Source organism: Thalassophryne amazonica, chromosome 11, assembly GCF_902500255.1.
Source record: "Thalassophryne amazonica chromosome 11, fThaAma1.1, whole genome shotgun sequence".
NCBI classification, from domain to species: Eukaryota; Metazoa; Chordata; class Actinopteri; order Batrachoidiformes; family Batrachoididae; genus Thalassophryne; species Thalassophryne amazonica.
Window position 1 is genome coordinate 46,076,262 of NC_047113.1, and position 27,446 is coordinate 46,103,707.

Below are 27,446 nucleotides of genomic sequence, written 5' to 3' on the forward strand. Positions count from 1 at the left end.
TGTTCCAAATTACTCAGGTACAACTGTAAAGGTAAATATCTCAGTCATGTTAACATCCACTTTTGAAGTTATATTTAAGACATTTTTGTGAAGAATAACAGAATTTTAACAACTAAAGCACAGCCACCAGTTCGAACCATATTGTCCAATAAATATTACTGTGTTCTAGTTTTCTACTGTAATGTTGCACTCAGTGTACACGTCACCAAAATGTTTAATACAGTTCCCCTTTTTTAAATTGTGAAAATGCACCTTTGCTGATAAGAAACTGCACTGTACAGAGGTGTCCTGCCCTTGCTGCCTTCATCAATGGAGTCCTTCCCCCTTCAGACTCATGTTCCTAAGAATGAAAATTAATGAACATTAGATAAATCATTGTTCAATCCACCAGTGAGACAGTCAAATTGTACAAGGATGAGTACACTGTTATGTTTGAGAAATTTGTCCCAAACATTTTTCAGAGAAAAAAAGTCCTTTCAAACCCCACAAATTAAAAACAGCTGCTAATCCAATTTGGATTAACAATTTCATAATAATTAAATAAATAAAACCCATCAGGATACATTCCATGTATTTGTGTTCTGGATGTAAAGGACTGTTCAGAAATAACAAAAAGAGAATCTAAATGTGATACCAAGTTGGCTCCAGCCTGCAGCAGTACGTCGGCCACATCAGTATGCCCATTCTCACATGCATATGTCAATGCTGTGTCCCCTGTTGCAGTGGTGGCATGAACATTTGCCCCTAAAGAACAGAGCGCTTAGGATCACAATCAAAGTAGAATTACAAACACATTTAATATTGTGCTCTTTAAAGTGCAGGTGTGTTTGAGCTCCAGCTTCTCACTCACCTGCAGCCAGCAGATATTTAACCAACTCTAGGTGACCTTCCTGTGCAGCTTCCATTAGTGGAGTGGAACAACCCAACTCAATGTCAGCACCTGCTTTGATCAGGAAGTCAGCCACTTCCAAGAAACCTCCACAACAAGCTAGAGTCAGAGCTGTCTCCTGCGTCTCCTCTGTCTGGGCATTAATGTTAGCACCTGGATGAAAACAACTGCAAATTACAATACTTTACTCTCATAAATAGCTAGCATTTTTTTGTACCCAGCCAACATACAAAAAATGTAAAATGTAAAAAAAAATCCAAAATAGATTCTATCACATGTGACAAAGTATGATTAAAAGAGAGGGACTCAAAATTAATGACATCTTCATTTGTAAGATTTAGGAGCTGAAAATTACCAATTCAACAAGAAAGAAGAAAAAAATTACTGATAAATTACTAAATAAATTACTGATGTGACATACTGGAGTAAACATTTTTTTTCCAGGTTGGACAATGTTTTAATAAATAGAAAAGCTGACTGTCTTTTTTTTTTATCCCTGGTCAAACTGTCCATTTGTGTAATGGAGAGATGAAGGTCACTGGTTGGTTAATGGTTGTCATTTTGGTAAGCATTTTGAAATTCACAAAATGTATGCACTGTGTTAAAACCACAGAACTAGATAATAACACGGTCATATTGTGACAGCTCACACTCTTGGGCCCTTTGCCTTTTATACAACAAACCAAAAGAAATGCAGAAACATTGATTATTCATTTGCAGATCTATGAAGGTTGCTTGATTACCTTGCGCCAGCAGCAATGCTACCATTTCTTCATGACCTTCTCTAGCTGCCTCCATTAAAGGGGTGTAGCCCTCATCATTTACCTGGATACAAATGAAACGGACAATAGCTAAAGAACAGTGCCAGCTTTGACTCACTGTAATGTAATTCCCCAGTGTAAACTTCACTGAATATATATTTGTGCTTGTTGCGCAATACATCAATTATGCACATTACTTAAAAGAAGTTGTACAGTTGCGTTCAAACATTTACATACACCTGAGCTAAAAACTTTAATTTAAGCAAGTCTACATATTCCATTTTATCAAGAAATACATGGAATTATATTATCTTTATTTTCAGATGGTTCTTTAAAAGCAATACCAGTTGAAAAGTAATTTCATTTTACAAATGTGAAATTGTTGTGTATTGATATTTTATTATGCAGTGCACTTTGAGTGCTTCACTCAAAACTGACATAAAAAACAAATTCACAATCATTATTAAGATAGCTTAATTTACTGTGACAGATTTTCAGTGAGTTACTGGGGTAAATACACCAAGAAGAAAGCCTCTAAACTGCATGGAAGAGGCCAAAAGACTCCAAAATTGACAGATTTTTAAAAGGTTCTGAATTACTACTTAGCAGAATTAGGGGTTAAATGGTGCACGTTATGTGGCATTTAAGGGATCACTATTAGGATCAGTGACATCTGCAAAAATGGTTCCTCTTTAGGAACCTTAGGATCCTCACTCTACAAAAAAAGAACGCAATGCTAAAATACCCTCGGCAATATGAGCATTGTGTTCTTTATAATTTGCAGTTATTTAATTGGTATTCCAGTGCAAAGTGTGTGTGTGTGTGTATATAAGTGTGTGCGCGCGCACACACACACACAAAATTTATTGTTATTACATTAATTAGTAAGATCCTATTGTCTTACGTACAATTTGTACATTTTCAATAAAACTCCTCCAGCAATTACAAACAACATTTACATTTTAATGGTGTCTGCAGGGGGGCGTGCACGTGTGCATATGTGAGAGCAAAGGTTAGCTTTGAGTTAGCTGAAGGTAGCGTGCACACCAACATCCGTGAAATGTCTTCTAAATCACTCCAGAGATGTTATCAGGTTTGCTATCTTTTACATAATATATGACAAAGAGGATATATTTACACAAAAACGAAAGGGTTTGCAGCTAGCTAGACCAGCCACTGGCATCACAGTATGTATGCAAATGTAAGATGAAGAGTGACACCACTATTACAGCATGTGGGTTTTGAAAAGTGACCTGGGTTACTTTAAAGCAAAGGTTGGCATCTTTTGCTAACCTTTGCTGCATTACTTGGTTATTTGGGAACACAAATGATTCTTCATTCCTCACATTTGTCAAAATTTGCATAATGTGAAATCATATAGGGGAATATATATATACACACACACACGGGAAGCCAAAATTAGCTTATGATGTTCCCAAAGCTTTTCCATGCACGGTGGTGTACACATCCTTTACATACTTCCTCCAAGTTGGCTCCTCTTTCTATGAGTAGGGCTGCCAGCTCCACATGTCCACCACAGGCTGCAAGCGTGAGAGGGGACTCAAACGAATCAGCTGGCATGTTGACCTGCGCACCGCTGTCTAACAGCAGCCGTGCCACCTCCACATGGCCATCCTGGGACAGCGAGACACACGAAGAATGTAGAGATAAGCACCTCAAGATCTATAAGTAAGCTCACAAAATTATACCCCACCCCCACTAGTTGCTTGCAAGTAATGTATCTACAGTGGCAAATCTTTTGTAATGCAATACCTAAATGGACAAACGAAAGAATTCCACAAGTCATTTTTTACGTCATTGACAAATAAGGCAGTCTGTAGCAGAATATCCCACACCGATGTCGCAGACCGAACGGCCCGCCCCTAAAATTGGTCTGCCCTGCCTCCACTGCGCATGCGTCATTTCAGAGCTCAGAAGCTCGTATGATATGGACTCTCTACACCCAAAGCAATCAAATGGATTAATGGGATTATTAACTATCAGATGACAAGGTAAAACCTCTTAAATCATTCTAAAGTCAGTTTTAAGCAGAAACGAGGCGATACTTGGTGATGCTTTGAAATGACAGACGCTCAGTGAACGCATCAGCCAGCCGCTCGAGTAGCCACGGCGTTATGATCACTTCCTCTGTCTTTTATGATGAAATAATGCTGAATTTATGTGGAAATGATTGTTGTACCAAAAGCTTCAGACATCTGTCACCGAGATAGATGATGACTGGAGGGCAGTTTGAAGCAAAAACCAGGTGTTAATCCGCGAACCGCAGCCAATAACGCATGTGCAGTGAAGGCAGAGCGGACTGATTTTTAGGGGGAACCGTTCAGTCAGCAACACCAGGAGTAACTGAAGCATTCATGTGTAACTCGCACTCATAAGGACAGACGCACAGAGAGAGCACATTTCTGTATGGACCAAAAATTCAAAGGTTGGGGAAATCTAGCATATGATTATGCATTGAAATTTTGGAGCCAATCAGCCAGAGGTTATAGACATTTTCCACCAACAACATAACGTACAGAGTCCAAGTGTTTGAAGTGGCTCTGTTGTAAAATCCAGCCAGATAGCCTAAAAGCTGAAAGGGTGAGGAAATGTATATAATTATGCAAATCAATAATGTAATAATTGGAAAAGGCATTTGTAAGTTATAGTGTTGGGGGGGCCTTGAGTCACGCATGCAGACAGAAAGAGCACAATTCTGTATTTCCTGCCCTGGCGTGTCCACTAGGTGTGGGGTAAATTAGATTTTTCAAATAAAGAGTCTAATTATCTCCCCTTAAACAATGGGCTGGAATTATTTTCCTCTTCACACACTATCACATTATGTGTTACCATTGTGTGAAGCGTCACTGAAATTGATAAACTGGTTGAAGAGGTTGCAAGACTCATGGATAGTGTAATTCCTATGTACACACCCAAATTTTTGCTTGCAGGGTAGAGATGGGGTTACAAACAAATTATACTAACACTAAAAAAATGAATGCTCAAATCTTTCCCAACCAATAGCCAGAGGCTCACATTACAACTAAAACAGAAAATTAAAATAATGTGAGTAAAATACAGGAATCATCATTACTGACAGTGACCACGAAAATTTTGATGCACATAAGAATATGTGACATATCTTTCATTTTTAGTTTTGGAACAGTTTAAATTACAGTTGAAAATTTTTAATAAAGCTTTCAATTTATTTTTTTTGTAAAACCAAGGCTATATTAATGTGGTACATTAATCTGTAATCACAAACTCATGTTGTGTTACTAAAAATAAGAAATAATTTTATGTGGCACTGAAAAATAAATTTACCTCGCAAAACTTTGACCCACAAAACTGCAAAACTTCCATCCCACAAGGCTAACTTTAATTTCCCAAATTTTTCTTCTGTTCGGATCTGAAGGGAATCTGTACATCTTGAACACCTTGTTGTGTCTATTTATGCATCCAAATGCACAACAACCCGGCATTTTCATAAATAAAATAGTTGGATTTACATGCAGATAATTTTTTTTTTTTCCAGCTCGTCATGTCGCTACTCTGAATAAAAGGGACTCAAGGTGTGAGTATATCAGACGGACAGCGAAGGTATTAGGGTTTAGAAAGAAAGGCATTTGGGAGATGGCTGATATGACTGAGGAAGATAGGCACCTGAAAGAAAAATCAACAAAAGAAAAAGACTGTGCACTTACAGTGTTTATTTTGAAGTGCACACCAAAATGTGTCACCATTAATTGCTTTATGCATTTCACTTACTGCTGGTTGCAGCAGGAACAAAGAAAGTATTAGATTTGTCTCCAACAGCTCTGTGTGTTGATTTGGAGTGTTTCTACATAGTGCAGTGTAACTGGTGACATGTATACCTGGTACTCAAAATATGTTGCTTATAGGTCTGTGTGAACTCCACAAAAGCCAGATTCTTATCAGACTGCGCCAATCAAAAGAAATAATACTTACTTGTAAAATTACTCAGCTGTCGCAGCCCTTGTCTTAATATATTTGGCAATGTGAATTGACCAGATGAGGTAACTATGAAGATGTGTGGGGCAAATATTCACCATGCACGCCTCCATTAGTGCCGTGTGCATCTCATCTGTCTTATGTTCCTGGTCTGCTCCAGCTTCCAATAAAAACCGCACCATGTCCAAGTGGCCTGCAAAGCAAGTGAAAATAAACGTCTCTGCCTTTTAACAATATGAACAAGATATCTGTGAAGACTATATTAATATTATACAATTACTGAACCAAATGGGTCATAAGACTATTAGAATTCTGACCTTTGTAGCAGGCGAGTGTCAGAGCGCTTTCTTTGAACTCATTGGAGTGTGTGTTGATGCCGGCGCCATACTCCAGCAGTACCCTTGCCACCTCCACATGGCCTGCACTGGCTGCCTCCATGAGAGGTGTATGCCCATTCTCATTGTGGTCCTCAATGTTAGCACCCTCTTTTAGCAGCACTTTTACCACATCCACGAAGCCACCAGCACACGCATACGTCAGAGCTGTGTTACCTGAGAGGCCAAGGACAGGAGACAAATTAAAGCCTGTCTGGACCACCCAGACAGTGCATGGAAGAAGTAATACGAACTGTGAGAAATGCTTTAGTTTGGTCTTACCTGTGGAGGACTGTGCATTAACATCAGCCCCATGGACAAGAAGCAGTTTGACTATGTCTACATAGCCCCCACTCGCAGCAGCCATAAGTGGTGTTATGTCACCCTTGATGCCCCGGTCCTCCACATTGGCATGCATAGCCAACAAAACCTATGTATGAAAAATAAAAAGAGGGTTTATTTAAAATAAATAAATAAAATGTGTCCCATAACTACCAACTTGCAGGATACAGACCAATCCCATATTTCATTTATAGCATGATTATTTAATTATACAAATCTGACTGCCTGCAACGATATGAGTAAAAATCACATCTGATAGCCTAGGCTTCCTTTTACCTACCTGTGCAAGTTCATAGTAGCCAGCCGAGCAGGCAAGACACAGTAAGCTCTCTCCTTCCTCTGTGTGTTCGTTGACGCTCCGCCCTTCGTCCAGTAATTTCCGCACAGCATTTACATCTCCATCAGAGCACGCCTCGGCTAAACTACGGCTGAAAATAACCAGACTGCTACAATTACTGCGACTGTGACAGGTGAAAATATACACGCCTCATAACTACACAATTACTACAGGCAAGGGGGAATAAATAAATAAATAAATAACAACAACAATAACAAAAAACACCAGACACAGTTTATCGAGGACACACCTTTAAAATATCTACTGTATTTTCCAAAGTACAAGTGCAGCCCATCTCAAAAAGAAAAAAAAAAAAGCCTCTCTTGGGGTTGGGGGCCAAAGACAACATGCAAGTCCCTCCCGAGTATAAGTCACCTTTTTTTTCTGCAAGTGGAACCCCTTTTACATAGCGTTTCCCTGCGTTTAACAGTAGACTAGAACTTCCACCCCATTCAGATTCGGGTTTGCAATCCAGATTGCTTTCTAGCTGGATGGTGCTCAGACCTGTTTTTCAAATAGGCTCATCCTACACGAGTCCAAACTCAATTTCTAGCCAATTTGATGTTGTATGTTTTTATCTACACTTATGCTGTGTTCAGACGTAGGTGTCAGGAAAAAAAAAAACAACATCCCAGAATTTCTGTCATCTTCAGTGGCAGACTATAGGTGACGGCATGAGGTGCTGTCCTTTTTCAATGATAACACGGACAATAGCGATACTTCTCATTTACAAACACTGACACATGCGCATTGACGTGGTTGGCAAGGGCACGTGTAAACTGATACCATGAAATACAGAAGGTATGGCGCCTTTGGGTTTAGGAAGTGATTTGATGGTCTCCGAATACGTTTGAAACCTAGACAGTGCAGCAAAAGCAAAGTATTTCTCTAAGCTAACTTACGACAAAACCAACCACGCTAGTCAACACACCCAGGATACAATCCCAATTCCAATGAAGTTGGGACGTTGTGTGAAACGTAAATAAAACAGAATGCAATGATTTTCAAATCCTCTTCAACCTATATTCAATTGAATACACCACAAAAGACAAGATATTTAATGTTCTAACTGATAAATTTTATTGTTTTTGTGCAAATATTTGCTCATTTTGAAATGGATGCCTGTAACACATTTCAAAAAAGCTGGGACAGTGGTTTGTTTACCACTGTGTTACATCACCTTTCTTTCTAACAACACTCAATAAGCGTTTGGGAAATGAAGACACTAACTGCTGAAGCTTTGTAGGTGGAATTCTTTCCCATTCTTGCTTGATGTACAACTTCAGTTGTTCAACAGTCCGGGGTCTCCGTTGTTTTATTTTGTGCTTCATAATCCACCACACATTTTCACTGGGCGACAGGTCTGGACTGCAGGCAGGCGAGTCTAGTACCCGCATTCTTTTACTACGAAGCCACGCGGTTGTAACGTGCAGAATGTGGCTTGGCATTGTCTTGCTGAAATAAACAGGGCGTCCCTGAAAAAGACATTGCTTGGATGGCAGCATGTGTTGCTCCAAAACTGAATGCACCTTTCAGCATTGATGGTGCCATCACAGATGTGTACGCTGCCCATGCCAAGGGCACGAACACACCCCCATACCATCACAGATGCTGGCTTTTGAACTTTCCACTGGTAACAATCTGGATGGTCTTTTTCCTCTTTTGTCCGGAAGACACGACATCCATGAGTTCCAAAAACAATTTGAAATGTGGACTCATGAGAGCACAGCACACTTTTCCACTTTGCGTCTGTCCATTTCAAATGAGATTTTCTGAAGTGTTCCTGAGCCCACTCTAAGATCCTTTACAGAATGTCAGTTTTTAATGCAATGCCGCCTGAGGGATCGAAGGTCGCGGCCATTCAACGTTGGTTTTTGGCCTTGCCGCTTACGGGGAGAAAGTTCTCCAGATTCTCTGAATCTTCTGATTATATTATGGACTGTAGATAATGGGATCCCTAAATTCCTTGCAACTGAATGTTGAGAAACATTGTTCTTAAACTGGTGGACTATGTTTTCACGCAGTTGTTCACAAAGTGGTGACCCTTGCCCCATCTTTGCTTGTGAACAGCTGAGCCTATTGGGGATACTACTTTTATCATGACACTCACAATTAGTGTCCTCAGTTCCCAAACTTACTGAGTGTTATTAGAAAGAAAGGTGATGTAACACAGTGGCAAACAAACCACTGTCCCAGTTTTTTTGAAATGTGTTGCAGGCAACCATTTCAAAGTGAGCAAATATTTGCACAAAAATAATAAAGTTTAACAGTTTGAACATTAAATATCTTGTCTTTGTGGTGTATTAAATTGAATGTAGGTTGAAGAGGATTTTCAAATCGTATTCTGTTTTTATTTACACTTCACACAACATCCCAACTTCACTGGAATTGGGATTGTACATGACGTCACTGGAAGTGACATCATGTATTGAAAGATTAAATAATTTGAACATTTTTCACAGTGTTCCACTAAAGCAAGAGACCTTGGCTCTGAGGGTAGCTTAAGTATAATTTAGAACCTCACAAAAAGTTATGTCAGTCTGAAATATCACAATCACTTATCTGTTTAACACCAGGCGACTCTCTGCACTTAAATAATCCAACTCTCGATGTACATTTTTCATAACAGATAGCTGTCACCTCTGGAGGTGACCACAGCAGCAGTGCACCACAACTTAAAAGTTTAAAATTTTCAACTCTAGCTGCTTAACGGAGCAATGGAAACAAACGGGATGTTATTTTAACAAGGAAGAATAATGGACAGCAAGACATGGATTATTTAAGTGCAGAAAGTCATCTGATTTTAAACAGGTAAGCATGACTAATTTGTGTAATATCACAAAGTAATTCATTCTGAACCTCTCAAAAAGTTAACTTTAACTGCCATCAGAGCCAGGGTTTCCAGTTTTAACAGAATGCTGTGGAAAAGGTCCAAACTCTGCTGTAGCTTTCTACTAATAAATTGTTGTCCGTGACACTATCATTGAAAAATGATGGCACCTCAAGTCATCACCTGCAGTTTGTTGCTGCAGGTGACAGACATTCTGCAATAATGACCATTGTGACGGGTCTTCTGATGTTGAAGAGTGTGTGTGTGTGTGTGTGTGTGAGTGAGTGAGTATGAGAATGCAGAGAAAAATGGTTGTTTGCTTTACTGGAAAAGACAGTGAGCACACAGATGTAATGAGGAAGTTTGATGTCATGATCCCTAAGCTAGATTGTAGCCACATTTGCATTCAGATCTTGGGGAATCCCTTGTGGTGGGTTGAGCCAGATGGAGAACAAGCTTAAGTCGGATCTGTGTCATTCAGATTCAAGGGGGGAAAAAAAAAAAAACCCTATCCGGCTCGAATCCGGATCAAGCCAGATTGCCAAACCCAATTTGAACGGGGTCTGAGTAGCACATGTGCATACCACAGCATGCACCGTTACTCAACATAAGTACTTTTAAATTCCTAAAGAAAGCAAGATAAATGTAGATGTTGACTGATTGAGTTTGGACAAAAGAAAACCGATGGACACGGACCACTGACCCACAGCATTAAAATACTACAATAAAAACACGCGTTCAACTGATTTATTTATTTTTTATATCAGCTCTAATTTGGGATTTTGTGCTTTGCTGTAGTGTAGTTTTGTTATTTGAGTTTCTTCTGTTTATTGCATTGATACATGAATGTCATCACCATCATTATTATTAATGATAATAAATCACTCCAACAATGTGTGATTTTTTTTTTTTTTTTCAGTATTTAAGTAGTAAGATTCCATACTAGTTAAAAAAAAAACAGACTTGCACTCAGGAAAATATGGTAAATATGAAAACTGTGCAAGATAAACTGTGTATGATATAAAATGATACATAGCAGTGTCAATATGAATGAAATACATACTTGTCTGCTTGGCCAGCATTGAGTGTGTTCTCAGCTCTCATACGGGTTAGGGCAGCGGCAGCTTCGTCCAGGGCACAGCTCACAGATGAAGTCAGTCGCCGTAGCACCTCAGGGTCTGCAAAAGCTTTACCATCGGCAGTGGACAGTTTACCGATGCCTGCCAAAAACCAAAAGGGCAGAGATGCATAGGCCAAAGCAAACCGCAGAGGAGCAGTACCACACCAGACCAGAAGTAGTAAATCCAGTCCAGCCATATCCAATCCAGGGTTAATAGCAACAAACACCAAGAGGAAAGAAAAAAAAAAAAATTCACACAGACAGAAAACACACACACAAGCATTGTTAATATTGCTTAATATTTACATTTTTCACTACTTTCAATACACCATCTATGATTCTTAATCTTTTTAATTCTGCCATTTGTCAGCAAGGTAGGAAATTATATCCATAGCCATTGAAATGGTCAAGAAAGATCAGCTCTTTGACCAGAAATAAACGGAATACTGAGGCAAATAATGGTGGATCTATATACTGGTTTAAACTAGCAGATAATGTTTAGGATCAGGCTTTTTATGCTAGGGGGAAAAAAAAAACAGTGTCCTCCTTTTGTGAATTATAGATGGGTAAGAGGCAGCAGTGAATGTGAGAGAAGCAGAAACCGGAGACAGTGGTCAGCTAGAGAGGAAGGCACAGCTGAACAGGGAAAAAATATCAAATTTGTGCAGAAATGTTTGTTACAAAAGAGAAGATAAGTCAAAGAGGAGAACATTGGGGAAGCTAAAGTATTTTTACTGAAGGATATCATCTTCCTGTGTTATTGTTTAGGTGGAGGCATGATTTAAAGACACTTAAAACTGAAAGAAGAAAGCAAAACAAGAATGAATATAAAGTGTCTGCTTTGAATCTTTCAGTCCAAGCCAAAACCTATGCATTAGCCAGACAGAAAGGAGCTCTTGACATTGTGGCCTTTGTGCATTTTCCCGAACTAAATTTGCAACTTGAGCTAAGCTTAGTATAGCTTTCAGAACTAATCTGTAACAGTCTCCAATGCAAAAGAAACAAGTTCAAAAAGTTGATCAATAATTGTCGTTTGTCTTTCAGCTGCCCAAGTTTGTTCAGAGTCTCCATGGTGGATCCAGAATAGAACCACACTCAGATTTTGCCAGACGTTTTACGCCAGATGCCCTTCCTGACACAACATCTACAAAAACAAACAGCCCCTGGTCTTCCTAAGAGGTACCCCATCCAAATACTAACCCTAACCCAAAGAAGTTGAATATTAAAGTTTTTTTTTGTGAATGCAGGCCAGGAGCACTACAGGAGCAAGCTGAGCACACAGAGAGAGAGAGCTTTTCATCAGTCGGGCCTGTGCCCTGGAGGAGGGACGTAGTCGGTAACAGACATTAACAGATGGTGGCAGCGGTAGAGAAGTCGTCATTTGGCAGAAAAGCGCTTAATCACTGAAGTCCCACAAAAACAACACACGGATTTTTGCGATTACACGAGGGACCATAACTTTAACTTGCTGTTGGTGAGCCGGTAGCAGCGGCAGAGAACGATTCATTTGGAGAGAAAGTGTTTAATCACTGAAACCCCACAAAAACAACACACGGAGGATATTATTTTTTTTTACCAATTTTTTTCCCCTTTACATGAGGGAACATAACTTCAGTTTACAAACTGGCGAAGCGTCCAGTCCATGTAAGAGAGCCGTTTGCGCTGCTGCTGCTCCATGAAAAAGACACATTAATCATGAATGAAAGAAAAAAAAAATGTGCGGTGTGAAACCGATGATTCTTGTTACTTGTTCACGACAATAGACAAGAGTCCCTGTTAGTGACTTTAATCAGCAGAAAGGTGAGTCACGATCGATATCTTTAAATGGCTTTGATGATGACTGATGAATAAATTGTCAAATCAAAAAAACATTGCAAGATGAGGCCACAGTATAATGGCGCTATGATGAGCGTATAACAGCGTGGCACCATTATTTCATTGTCTGGGGAGAACCCTGAAGCAGTATTAAGCGCATAAATGTATTTAACGTGACAGAGTATTTGATGTACAACATATTGTATTTAATATTGAGAAATAATAGTCTTGGTCTTCTTAAGAGGTCTTCCATCTGAGTACTGATCAGGACCTAGCCTAGCTTCTGAGATTTGACAGTATCAGCGTTACACAAAGCAAAGCAAGAGCTAAGCAAAAACCATTAAAAATGCCAAACAGCAGAGCTCTCGTCCGTCACCTCTCCCCAACACAGGCCCGGCGAACCCTCATCTTATACAACCCCTGGCAATAATTATGGGATCACCGGCCTCGGAGGATGTTCATTCAGTTGTTTAATTTTGTAGAAAAAAAGCAGATCACAGACATGACACAAAACTAAAGTCATTTCAAATGGCAACTTTCTGGCTTTAAGAAACACTATAAGAAATCAAGAAAAAAAATTGTGGCAGTCAGTAACGGTTACTTTTTTAGACCAAGCAGAGGGAAAAAATACAGACTCACTCAATTCTGAGGAATAAATTATGGAATCACCCTGTAAATTTTCATCCCCAAAACTAACACCTGCATCAAAATCAGATCTGCTCATTAGTCTGCATCTAAAAAGGAGTGATCACACCTTGGACAGCTGTTGCACCAAGTGGACTGACATGAATCATAGCTCCAACACGAGAGATGTCAATTGAAACAAAGGAGAGGATTATCAAACTCTTAAAAGAAGGTAAATCATCACGCAATGTTGCAAAAGATGTTGGTTGTTCACAGTCAGCTGTGTCTAAACTCTGGACCAAATACAAACAACATGGGAAGGTTGTTAAAGGCAAACATACTGGTAGACCAAGGAAGACAACAAAGTGTCAAGACAGAAAACTTAAAGCAATGTGTGTCAAAAATCGAAAATGCACAACAAAACAAATGAGGAACGAATGGGAGGAAACTGAAGTCAACGTCTGTGACCGAACTGTAAGAAACCGCCTAAAGGAAATGGGATTTACATACAGAAAAGCTAAACGACAGCCATCATTAAACAGAAAAAAACAAGGTTACAATGGGCTAAGGAAAAGCAATCGTGGACTGTGGATGACTGGATGAAAGTCATATTCAGTGATGAATCTCGAATCTGCATTGGGCAAGGCAATGATGCTGGAACTTTTGTTTGGTGCCGTTTCAATGAGATTTATAAAGATGACTGCCTGAAGAGAACATGAGAATTTCCACAGTCATTGATGATATGGGGCTGCATGTCAGGTAAAGGCACGGGGGAGATGGCTGTCATTACATCATCAATAAATGCACAAGTTTACGTTGATATTTTGGACACTTTTCTTATCCCATCAATTGAAAGGATGTTTGGGGATGATGAAATCATTTGTCAAGATGATAATGCATCTTGCCATAGAGCAAAAACTGTGAAAACATTCAGTGCAAAAAAAGACACATAGGGTCAATGTCATGGGCACAAATAGTCTGGATCTTAATCCAATTGAAAATCTTTGGTGGAAGTTGAAGAAAATGGTCCATGACAAGGCTCCAACCTGCAAAGCTCATCTGGCAACAGCGAAAGTTGGAGCCAGAGAAAGGAGCCAGTTTGATGAAGAGTACTGTTTGTCACTCATTAAGTCCATGCCTCAGAGACTGCAAGCTGTTATAAAAGCCAGAGGTGGTGCAACAAAATACTAGTGATGTGTTGGAGCGTTCTTTTGTTTTTCATGATTCCATAATTTTTTCCTCAGAATTGAGTGATTCCTTATTTTTTTCCCTCTGTTTGGTCTAAAAAAGTAACTTACTGACAGCCACAATTTTTTTTCCTGATTTCTTATAGTGTTTCTTAAAGCCAGAAAGTTGCCATTTGAAATGACTTTAGTTTTGTGTCATGTCTGTGATCTGCTTTTTTTTCTACAAAATTAAACAACTAAATGAACATCCTCCGAGGCTGGTGATTCCATAATTTTTGCCAGGGGTTGAATAACGCCAATGCTTTGAACAACCAACCATCATACGCATTCCCACCCACACTTCTTTCAGATTCAAGCATAAAACTAGCCTCCTCTATATAAATAAATTCAGCAACCATAGACCAAAACTACAAAACTTCCTTCCATCCAAATACAACCATCTGATAGACAAAGTTGTGGTGATAATAAAACCAATGTTGTAATTCATCACAATTCATAGTTTAGCAATAACCTTTTTTTATAAATTAATTAATTTATTTATTTTTTATTTTTTTTTAAAGGGGGGGACCCCGCAATCTTTAATCTGTCCTTGTTCTCCATGCAGCAGATAATTCACTGTTGCCACTATACACAGCCAAGAACATGAGCATTTACTGGTGGCAGAATGCAAAGTTTAGAGCAGCCAATGTAAATTAACCAACACAATCTATGTATTAAAAGCCAAGTGGCCTCTGTGTACGTGCGTGTGTATGGCTTTGATCACGGAGAAATTGGGGAGAGCTGACATTTGGTATGCTGATGTATTTTGGGTCAAGGGTGAACACTGTCAAAACAGAATGTTGATAGAACTAATATTTTTGGAGAAACTACAGATACTGGCTAACATGAGTGAACAATGGAAGTTGATCATTACATTCTGTACTAGGGATGGGTATCGTTGAGAAATGATTCGATTTACCGACATCAATAACCTTTTTGCTTAACGATTCCCTTATCGGTCCTTCAGAGTAGCTGTTTTTGGGGGTGTTTGTCAGGAAAATGATCATTTCTCTACATTGATTACAGACCCTGCAACGGGTCTGTAACAGTAAAGCCTACTTGTAGCACACAGAAAATTCACAGGAGGTATCGGTAAGAAATCGGATTGATAAGCGAACTCTTTAACGGTATGAAAATCGATAAAATGCAATAAGATGCAATTTACGCATAATCCGACAAGTCGACTAATCACAAAATAATCGTTGACTAGTCGACTATCAAAATAGTCATTTGTGGCAGCTCTATTTGTCTCACATACCTCTGATATCAGATAACACAGATATTGAACTGAACTGTACAACCCCTGGCAAAAATTATGGAATCACCGGCCTCAGAGGATGTTCATTCAGTTGTTTAATTTTGTAGAAAAAAAGCAGATCACAGACATGACACAAAACTAAAGTAATTTCAAATGGCAACTTTCTGGCTTTAAGAAACACTATAAGAAATCAGGAAAAAAAAAATTGTGGCAGTCAGTAACGGTTACTTTTTTAGACCAAGCAGAGGGAAAAAAAAATATGGAATCACTCAATTCTGAGGAAAAAATTATGGAATCATGAAAAACAAAAGAACGCTCCAACACATCACTAGTATTTTGTTGCACCACCTCTGGCTTTTATAACAGCTTGCAGTCTCTGAGGCATGGACTTAATGAGTGACAAACAGTACTCTTCATCAATCTGGCTCCAACTTTCTCTGATTGCTGTTGCTAGATCAGCTTTGCAGGTTGGAGCCTTGTCATGGACCATTTTCTTCATCTTCCAAAGATTTTCAATTGGATTAAGATTCGGACTATTTGCAGGCCATGACATTGACCCTATGTGTCTTTTTGCAAGGAATGTTTTCACAGTTTTTGCTCTATGGCAAGATGCATTATCATCTTGAAAAATGATATCATCCCCAAACATCCTTTCAATTGATGGGATAAGAAAAGTGTCCAAAATATCAACGTAAACATGTGCATTTATTGATGATGTAATGACAGCCATCTCCCCAGTGCCTTTACCTGACATGCAGCCCCATATCATCAATGACTGGAAATTTACATGTTCTCTTCAGGCAGTCATCTTTATGAATCTCATTGGAACGGCACCAAACAAAAGTTCCAGCATCATCACCTTGCCCAATGCAGATTCGAGATTCATCACTGAATATGACTTTCATCCAGTCATCCACAGTCCACGATTGCTTTTCCTTAGCCCATTGTAACCTTGTTTTTTTTTTGTTTAGGTGTTGATGGCTTTCGTTTAGCTTTTCTGTATGTAAATCCCATTTCCTTTAGGCGGTTTCTTACAGTTCGGTCACAGACGTTGACTCCAGTTTCCTCCCATTCGTTCCTCATTTGTTTTGTTGTGCATTTTCGATTTTGGAGACATATTGCTTTAAGTTTTCTGTCTTGACGCTTTGATGTCTTCCTTGGTCTACCAGTATGTTTGCCTTTAACAACCTTCCCATGTTGTTTGTATTTGGTGCAGAGTTTAGACACAGCTGACTGTGAACAACCAACATTTTTTGCAACATTGCGTGATGATTTACCCTCTTAAGAGTTTGCTAATCCTCTCATTTGTTTCAATTGACATCTCTCGTGTTGGAGCCATGATTCATGTCAGTCCACTTGGTGCAACAGCTCTCCAAGGTGTGATCACTCCTTTTTAGATGCAGACTAACGAGCAGATCTGATTTGATGCAGGTGTTAGTTTTGGGGATGAAAATTTACAGGGTGATTCCATAATTTATTCCTCAGAATTGAATGAGTCCATTTTTTTCCCTCTGCTTGGTCTAAAAAAGTAACCATTACTGACTGCCACAATTATTTTTCCTGATTTCTTATAGTGTTTCTTAAAGCCAGAAAGTTGCCATTTGAAATGACTTTAGTTTTGTGTCATGTCTGTGATCTGCTTTTTTCTACAAAATTAAACAACTGAATGAACATCCTCCGAGGCCGGTGATTCAATAATTATTGCCAGGGGTTGTATCTGTAGTTTAACAATTGTAAACTGGTGAAATGTGACCAAACAAAATAAAATACAGCCGAACACATCGCTAGAGCACAAACTGCCATATTAATTTGTACATGCCTCACAAATCAGAATCAGAATGGCCTTTATTAGCCAAGTATCCGCAAGAACACAAGGAATTTGAATTCGGTTTGAGCTGCACTCTCTCTGTACAGCATGTATAAATATAAACTAAACACTCAATAAATCACAGTAAAAAAATGTGCAAATGAAGTGTGCAAGTAAAATAAAATGTGCAATAAGAAAAAGGTGCAAAACAGACAAACATAATGAAGTTGAATATGAGGTATATGAATTAGTGAGCTTTTTGGCAGGCTAAATTTTTGGCAGGTTAAATGATCACTAAGTGCTTGTGTTCCACACAGGCCTGGTGCACTGGCAAAACCAGCTGCTGACTTTTCTCTGTTTGAAAACTGGGCAGATCACGCACCTCTTCCTCTGACTTTGGCCCTCCTGTCTGATGGCTTCTTGTGGCTAGGTGGTGGTTGTGTTTTATTTTTTTTAACCCACGTCTTCCCACTGCCTCAAGAATATGCTTTTGGAGTTTGGGCGTGCCCTCCAAGCGCCTCTTCATATGCGGCATGACGAGCTCTTTGCTCAGCTCCTTGATGAATAACCAGTGTATGGTTCACACCACCCATATAATCAGGATGCTGTGAAGTTGATGTAGGCATTGAGGGTGGCAGCATCCAGCATTATTTCCATTCCTCTATGTTTTAAAGGACATGTTGCACTTAAAGTATAGCATTTCCAAGTGTTTCCGATAGCGTTTCTTTGAGGGAAAACATCCCAGGACGCGCTTGAATAGAATGTAGCTTCCAACATTAAAAACGGAGCCACAGATTAATTACAAAGTTTCCATAAGTAGGACGTCGTGTTATGATGACTCGTTTTTAAGTGATGACTGTTAATTTTGATGCACTCGTAGAAAAAACAGCAGCCGCTTGCTACTGTGAGAAAACTTACAGCCGCTTTCCACTCTGCAAAAACGGTGCGCATGCACGTCCATTAATCATAAACGCAGCCTATTAATTTAGTACATGGTTAGCTTTGTGCATGCTAAGTGTTCTCATGGATATAACTGTCAAAATAAGCGAAGTGCGCATCTCAGGCCGCGCGTTGCATTATGGGTAGGCTAAATCTTTCGGTTACCAACCCACAAGCTATGGCGGCAGAAAGCAGCGAGGAGTGCTGTGATTTGGATCATTTCAACCGCTGGAAAGTTGACGATTTAAAGCATTTTTGTAAGCGCCGCGGATTGCCTGTTACAACCAGGACTACGTACGGCAGTGGACAGAAATGGAAAGAAGAGCTGGTTGTGCTTGCGTGTGCTGCATCTGTACAGAAAGTACCGTTAGTGCCGATGAAGGAGGAAGAGCGCGCTGCTGTCGAAAAAGACCGGTCCTTGTTGATAGTTGGAGAGAAACAAATTTCTGACCCCTTGAAGGCAACTGACGGATGGTTAGATGAAGTCCAGAGACTAAAACTGTGGATATTGCAGAATATTTGCTAAGCAGGGATGAGAAATCGCTACTCCGCCGGCTTCGTAATGACAACGACAGTGAGTCCCACATATAACCTCTTTGGTGTCACGTTTGTTTTAAGTTGACAGACATACAATATGTGCATGCATGCAGTTTGTTTACAGAACATGCCAATTTTACAATAGTACGCACCACGTTATTCATGGCGCGACATTACGGTCATAAGCCGATGCACAAAAATGGCAGCACGGTTTCAGGATATTGACAAAATAAACGTGTGCAAGAAAATTACCATTTTAGTCCGTCTTTTATGTCCATCTGGATCTTTCTTTTCTGTGGTGAAATTATGTAGAATGAACGGACGTTTACGACCACATTTCTTCTTCCTTCTGTTTTTGTGTGGACTCAGTGGAGCTTTGCAGTCGTGTGTTTTCAGCCAACTTTCAAGCCTATGAATTCCGTTCAAGCATTTGAAAACAGCACAATGCGCCCTTGTCATTATTGTATATGTCGCTTAAGGCTTAAAGCCTTTGAAGCAATCCCTGTAAAAGCCTTAACTTTTACAGTCCGCTAATGCTACTGTATACAAAATTCAATGGGAGTGGTTTGAGTTTGGGAGCTGGAATTTTTGCCCCCGTCTGACCCATGCATGCGCAGATGCGATGCACACTTCGCTTATTAGGGTTGGGGATCGGAACCGGTTCTTTTCGAGAATCATTAAGAAATTATTCGATCCACCAACATCAATAGCCTCTTTGCTCAACAATTCCCTTATCAGTCCTTCAGAGGGGCCTTTGTCTTTGAGGGTGTTTGTCTGGAAAATGATTTCTCTACGTTGATTGCAGACCCATGCAGCGGGTCTGCAATCAACTGCTTCTGCAGCATGGCTCTGCTTTGAAGCTTGAAGCAAAGAAGCAGTGCTCCGACCCATTGCTTCTTTTCTTCACTGCTTTTCAGAAGCAGCAAATCTGCTTCTTAACCCTTCTCAAAGCCATTAAAATATGTCAATCATGAGTCACTTTTGTGCAGATTAAAGTTACTAACTGGGACTCCTGTGTTGTTGCGAGAAAGAAACGAGAATCGTCCTCCGTTCCATTCACACAGCTCCAAACGCTGCGTAGCTCTCTGCCGAGTCAAGTTAGAAAGATAGAGTCTGGTCGGAATTAACAACTTCAAAGCAAACTGCCATTTAAATCTAATGACACCTCTTTCCAAACATTGTAATATGAACAATAAACTGCATTTGATCAAAACTGTTTTTTTTCCCTCCCAAAATAAGACGTCCTGCACTGACAAGCAACAGCCAGCTGAGCTCAGCTCAGAGGTATAGAATGACCTTCACTCCAAAATGACTGAAAGGAAATGCTTTCGACAAACTACAGATTTTATTTTTTTTTATTTGTATTTTTATTATTTAAGGATCAAGGATCCGGTGACCAATTTCATATTTATTTACTTTAAGACTCAATAAAATGTTGTTGACAAAGAAAACCTGTAAAGCCTACTACTTTTAATACACAGAAAATTCACAAGAGGTATCAATAACTGAATCGATAAGGAATCTGATCGATAATGGTACGAAAAGATAAAATCTTATCAATACCTATCCCTAATCAAAACACATCTGTGATCAGACAGATCAGACAGCAGGCTGTCTGACAAACGGTCTGAATAACCGCGAAGAGGTGTGTATGAGGTCTGTCCATAAAGTATAGGTCCTTTTTATTTTTTTTCAAAAACTATATGGATTTCATTCATATGTTTTTACGTCAGACATGCTTGAACCCTCGTGCGCATGCGTGAGTTTTTCCACGCCTGTCGGTGACGTCATTCGCCTGTGAGCACTCCTTGTGGGAGGAGTCGTCCAGCCCCTCGTCGGAATTCCTTTGTCTGAGAAGTTGCTGAGAGACTGGCCGCTTTGTTTGATCAAAATTTTTTCTAAACCTGTGAGACACATCGAAGTGGACACGGTTCGAAAATTAAGCTGGTTTCAGTGAAAATTTTAACGGCTGATGAGAGATTTTGAGGTGACACTGTCGCTTTAAGGACTTCCCACGGTGCGAGACGTCGCGCTGCGCTCTCAGGTGGCGTCATCAGCCTGTTTCAAGCTGAAAACCTCCACATTTCAGGCTCTATTGATCCAGGACGTCGTGAGAGAACAGAGAAGTTTCAGAAGAAGTCGGTTTCAGCATTTTATCCGGATATTCCACTGTTAAAGGAGATTTTTTTAATGAAAGACGTGCGGACGGGTCCGCGCGTCGGCTCGCAGCCGCCGCGACGCTCCACCACAGGAAAAACACCTCTGTTGGAAGCCTTAAAGACGAGTTGGAACATGTCCAGCTGTTAAACAATTTCTCATATACTCACTCCACTGAAAGCCATCAAAAGCCGCCTGGATTTTACAAATGGTTATCAACACGGAGGTGTTTTTCCTGTGCCGCCGCTCCGCGCCGGCTGCGTCCCAACGCGCGGACCCGTCCACACGTCTTTCATTAAAAAAATCTCCTTTAACAGTGGAATATCCGGATAAAATGTCCACTTCGATGTGTCTCACAGGTTTAGAAAAAAATTTGATCAAACAAAGCACCAGTCTCTCAGCAACTTCTCAGACAAAGGAATTCCGACGAGGGGCTGGACGACTCCTCCCACAAGGAGTGCTCACAGGCGAATGACGTCACCGACAGGCGTGGAAAAACTCACGCATGCGCACGAGGTTTCATGCATGTCTGACGTAAAAACATATGAATGAAATCCATATAGTTTTTGAAAAAAATAAAAAGGACCTATACTTTATGGACAGCCCTCGTATGTATGTTGCACTGTTACAGAACAGACATTACGACAGACTCTCAAAGTAAAATAGAAATAAAGCCTACTGCTACACAGAGGAACACTGGGGGGGGGGGGGGGGGGGGCACTCACTCGTGATTTCCAAAGTCCACTCCACCAAAGAGTCCCCACGCACGCAATTGCCAGCCAGTGTCATGGGGCTCCTTACAAACCCCTCTCACAATTCTGGCACATTAGATAGAAAGTCCATTATCTCCTCAAAATAAAATTCTGACTTTTTTTTTTCCAATGTAAGAAATCCATTTGAGATTTTGAGATAAAAAAGCAACAACAACAAAAAACATAGCTCTAACAGGTTTGGTCGTACGGTGTGTGTTCAGCCACACGGTCAAATCAACACATCACACACGAACATTCTCAGGTCAGACAGGAAATCTCGCAAAGTCTCTCGAGATTAAACGTGACTTCAGAGTAAACAGATGGAGATAGTTTGTGGACTATTTAAAACAGAGGGAAAAAACGATACAAAAAAAAAAAAAGGCGTTCTTTAAAGGAGTGGAGACAGCGCGACCACCAGACTTTCTGGTAAGTCAGAACAGCTGTTTAGATTTTATTTTCCGCTCTGTACATCCGTCACCTCGCTTTCTGATTGGCTGCATGTCACATTCAGCATGCTGCGTGCTTGTTTGTGCTCAGAGGACACTATACATGCTGCGATATCGGGCCAAAATAATCCAACATGTTGAATATCCCCGATTTGCGATCGGAGCGTTCCTGACGTCCTTCCGAGCAGATCAGAGCACTCTTACCACACCAGACATGTCAGGAATATCCGATAAGATTATCTTTATCATCACGATTGTTGGGGAGTCCTTAAGATTGTCGGAAGGGGAAGATCGGGTCCGATATCAGCTCAATTATCTTTCCGTGTGAACCAGGCTTAAATCCGAAGGTTCACTTTCGAATGAAAGCTCAGCTATGCTTTGTTATCAGACGAAGCAGTGTTCATTTCACTGTCAGCCAGCCATCGGGATGTTTCTACTTTTCCTAAAATGTGTAACACACGCTGAGAAATGCAGTAAGACATTTTCCAGAAATGCACCTGCTGACTTGGAGAGGAAAGCTGGACCTTTTTTTTTTTTTTTTTTTTTTGACAGTATAGAGGGGTGACAAAATCTGAATCTGAAGGACAAGGTGAGATTTTCACACTTTGAAGTGAATGCCCCCAGCCTGGTGATATTGTGACTTGGGAATTCAAACTTTTCAATTGAAAATTATGCAGGGGAAATATGAAACAAAATAAGTCTTGAATCCGCCACATTTTAAGTGGTTGTTCTGTACATTATTTTTTCTTTTAAATAAGTTTATTTCACATTTGTAACATGTATACAGTGCATCAATGAAACAAACATTTTAGAATAATTTCACGAATCAACAATTCAGCACAGAGTCAGACCAGAAACAGTACTAGAAGATTTTCATTTCTATCTTTGGACTTCAGGACATAAGGTCAGATAGGACCTTTCGCACCGCACTGTGCACCACTTCGGTTTATAGTTGAACCCTGTGCAGAAATACAAAAGCTGTGCTTAAATGGTAAATGGACTGCATTTATATAGCGCTTTTCCATCTGCATCAGATGCTCAAGGCACATTACAATTATGTCTCACATTCACCCATTCACACAAATACGCTCACACTGATGTCAGGGAGCTGCCATGCAAGGCGCTCACTACACACCGGGAGCAACTTGGGGATTAAGGACCTTGCCCAAGGGCCCTTAGTGATTTTCCGGTCAGGTTGGGGTTTGAACCAAGGATCTTCTGGTCTCAAGCCCAACGCTTAACCACTAGACCATCACTTCCCCTTGTTGATAAAGAAAATAAAGGAAAATAAAATAGGAATAGCAAATGATAAAATTAATTTATTCCAAAGATACGTATATCATAGAAACACTCAATCATACATGAAAAAAAAACATAGAAAATGGATATGGGTCATTTTTTACCCGTGTTGTGCATTAGCTTATTAATTAATCCAAAACCCAGACAGAGCTTTAATTCATTTGAAAGCTTGTCTCTTAGTCTTGTCCATCCAAATTGGAAGTCCCAAAAAACAGTTTTATTTGTTATTATCTATCGTCCACCTGGTCGTTACTGTGAGTTTCTCTGTGAATTTTCAGACCTTTTGTCTGACTTAGTGCTTAGCTCAGATAAGATAATTATAGTGGGCGATTTTAACATCCACACAGATGCTGAGAATGACAGCCTCAACACTGCATTTAATCTATTATTAGACTCTATTGGCTTTGCTCAAAAGTAAATGAGTCCACCCACCACTTTAATCATATCTTAGATCTTGTTCTGACTTATGGTATGGAAATAGAAGACTTAACAGTATTCCCTGATAACTCCCTTCTGTCTGATCATTTCTTAATAACATTTACATTTACTCTGATGGACTACCCAGCAGTGGGGAATAAGTTTCATTACACTAGAAGTCTTTCAGAAAGCGCTGTAACTAGGTTTAAGGATATGATTCCTTCTTTATGTTCTCTAATGCCATATACCAACACAGTGCAGAGTAGCTACCTAAACTCTGTAAGGGAGATAGAGTATCTCGTCAATAGTTTTACATCCTCATTGAAGACAACTTTGGATGCTGTAGCTCCTCTGAAAAAGAGAGCTTTAAATCAGAAGTGTCTGACTCCGTGGTATAACTCACAAACTCGTAGCTTAAAGCAGATAACCCGTAAGTTGGAGAGGAAATGGCGTCTCACTAATTTAGAAGATCTTCACTTAGCCTGGAAAAAGAGTCTGTTGCTCTATAAAAAAGCCCTTCGTAAAGCTAGGACATCTTTCTACTCATCACTAATTGAAGAAAATAAGAACAACCCCAGGTTTCTTTTCAGCACTGTAGCCAGGCTGACAAAGAGTCAGAGCTCTATTGAGCTGAGTATTCCATTAACTTTAACTAGTAATGACTTCATGACTTTCTTTGCTAACAAAATTTTAACTATTAGAGAAAAAATTACTCATAACCATCCCAAAGACGTATCGTTATCTTTGGCTGCTTTCAGTGATGCCGGTATTTGGTTAGACTCTTTCTCTCCGATTGTTCTGTCTGAGTTATTCTCATTAGTTACTTCATCCAAACCATCAACATGTTTATTAGACCCCATTCCTACCAGGCTGCTCAAGGAAGCCCTACCATTATTTAATGCTTCGATCTTAAATATGATCAATCTATCTTTGTTAGTTGGCTATGTACCACAGGCTTTTAAGGTGGCAGTAATTAAACCATTACTTAAAAAGCCATCACTTGACCCAGCTATCTTAGCTAATTATAGGCCAATCTCCAACCTTCCTTTTCTCTCAAAAATTCTTGAAAGGGTAGTTGTAAAACAGCTAACTGATCATCTGCAGAGGAATGGTCTATTTGAAGAGTTTCAGTCAGGTTTTAGAATTCATCATAGTACAGAAACAGCATTAGTGAAGGTTACAAATGATCTTCTTATGGCCTCGGACAGTGGACTCATCTCTGTGCTTGTTCTGTTAGATCTCAGTGCTGCTTTTGATACTGTTGACCATAAAATTTTATTACAGAGATTAGAGCATGCCATAGGTATTAAAGGCACTGCGCTGCGGTGGTTTGAATCATATTTGTCTAATAGATTACAATTTGTTCATGTAAATGGGGAATCTTCTTCACAGACTAAAGTTAATTATGGAGTTCCACAAGGTTCTGTGCTAGGACCAATTTTATTCACTTTATACATGCTTCCCTTAGGCAGTATTATTAGACGGTATTGCTTAAATTTTCATTGTTACGCAGATGATACCCAGCTTTATCTATCCATGAAGCCAGAGGACACACACCAATTAGCTAAACTGCAGGATTGTCTTACAGACATAAAGACATGGATGACCTCTAATTTCCTGCTTTTAAACTCAGATAAAACTGAAGTTATTGTACTTGGCCCCACAAATCTTAGAAACATGGTGTCTAACCAGATCCTTACTCTGGATGGCATTACCCTGACCTCTAGTAATACTGTGAGAAATCTTGGAGTCATTTTTGATCAGGATATGTCATTCAAAGTGCATATTAAACAAATATGTAGGACTGCTTTTTTGCATTTACGCAATATCTCTAAAATCAGAAAGGTCTTGTCTCAGAGTGATGCTGAAAAACTAATTCATGCATTTATTTCCTCTAGGCTGGACTATTGTAATTCATTATTATCAGGTTGTCCTAAAAGTTCCCTAAAAAGCCTTCAGTTAATTCAAAATGCTGCAGCTAGAGTACTGACGGGGACTAGAAGGAGAGAGCATATCTCACCCATATTGGCCTCTCTTCATTGGCTTCCTGTTAATTCTAGAATAGAATTTAAAATTCTTCTTCTTACTTATAAGGTTTTGAATAATCAGGTCCCATCTTATCTTAGGGACCTCGTAGTACCATATACCCCAATAGAGCGCTTCGCTCTCAGACTGCAGGCTTACTTGTAGTTCCTAGGGTTTGTAAGAGTAGAATGGGAGGCAGAGCCTTCAGCTTTCAGGCTCCTCTCCTGTGGAACCAGCTCCCAATTCAGATCAGGGAGACAGACACCCTCTCTACTTTTAAGATTAGGCTTAAAACTTTCCTTTTTGCTAAAGCTTATAGTTAGGGCTGGATCAGGTGACCCTGAACCATCCCTTAGTTATGCTGCTATAGACGTAGACTGCTGGGGGGTTCCCATGATGCACTGTTTCTTTTTCTTTTGCTCTGTATGCACCACTCTGCATTTAATCATTAGTGATCGATCTCTGCTCCCCTCCACAGCATGTCTTTTTCCTGGTTCTCTCCCTCAGCCCCAACCAGTCCCAGCAGAAGACTGCCCCTCCCTGAGCCTGGTTCTGCTGGAGGTTTCTTCCTGTTAAAAGGGAGTTTTTCCTTCCCACTGTAGCCAAGTGCTTGCTCACAGGGGGTCGTTTTGACCGTTGGGGTTTTACATAATTATTGTATGGCCTTGCCTTACAATATAAAGCGCCTTGGGGCAACTGTTTGTTGTGATTTGGCGCTATATAAAAAAAATTGATTGATTGATTGATTGATTAGAAGGGTAGCGATACAAAAAGGGTTTAATTCAAAAAAAAAAAAATAAATAAAGGAAAAAAAATAAAAAGAATGCATGATGATCAAAAACAAGTTCATTGAGGAATACCTTGAATAGCAAACAGTGGAATTAATTTATTGCAAAGATACAGAAAATAAAAACTCGGCCGGGTCATTTTTAACCAATGCTGTGCATCAAAGGGTTAAGAGTATGGTAGTGAGAGATAAGAAATCAATGTTTGGTCAGATGGATGCTTCTTGAGACCGACCTCTCAAGAAGCATCCATGGCATAGCAGACAAGAAAATCTATAGGTGTCTGTATTTTTGATTGTCTGTTCCAACTTGGACAGTAAAACAAATTTTTAGCATGCAGAAAATATCCAATTATTTCCCATACTTGACTCATCTGCACTGTGAATGAATGAATGAATGGATTTATTCGGCACACACACAAATGCGAAAGAACAGAAACATACCAATAATATGAATGTTATATAAACAAGCCTGTGAGTCTGAAGGGTGTGGGCAGAAGCAAAGCTTATCAACGCCCACCCCTGCTAGAATGAGTCCAACAATTATAACAGTCATAACAACATATACGCAAATTCACAACACGCTACATATCAACACAGACATACACTTCAATATTCAATTACATTTCAATTCATGTATAAGTATGTTATGTATAAAGCGCCAAATCACAGCAAACTTGGCCCAAGTCACTCCATATTAACCTTGTCGACCCCCAGAGCAAGCACTAGACAACT

General features: G+C 39.7%; 1 protein-coding gene across 1 annotated transcript in view; it reads right to left on the reverse strand.

Annotated features, from left to right (window-relative positions):
* ankhd1 (ankyrin repeat and KH domain containing 1) overlaps positions 1–27,446 on the reverse strand; it is a 158,257-nt gene that overhangs the window by 89,513 nt on the left and 41,298 nt on the right. Inside the window, 10 exon segments of the mRNA XM_034181457.1 lie at positions 253–340; positions 635–744; positions 851–1,042; positions 1,633–1,714; positions 3,130–3,285; positions 5,721–5,815; positions 5,940–6,173; positions 6,279–6,426; positions 6,619–6,766; positions 10,569–10,725. Of these exon segments, the coding sequence (XP_034037348.1) occupies positions 253–340; positions 635–744; positions 851–1,042; positions 1,633–1,714; positions 3,130–3,285; positions 5,721–5,815; positions 5,940–6,173; positions 6,279–6,426; positions 6,619–6,766; positions 10,569–10,725 (1,410 nt within the window).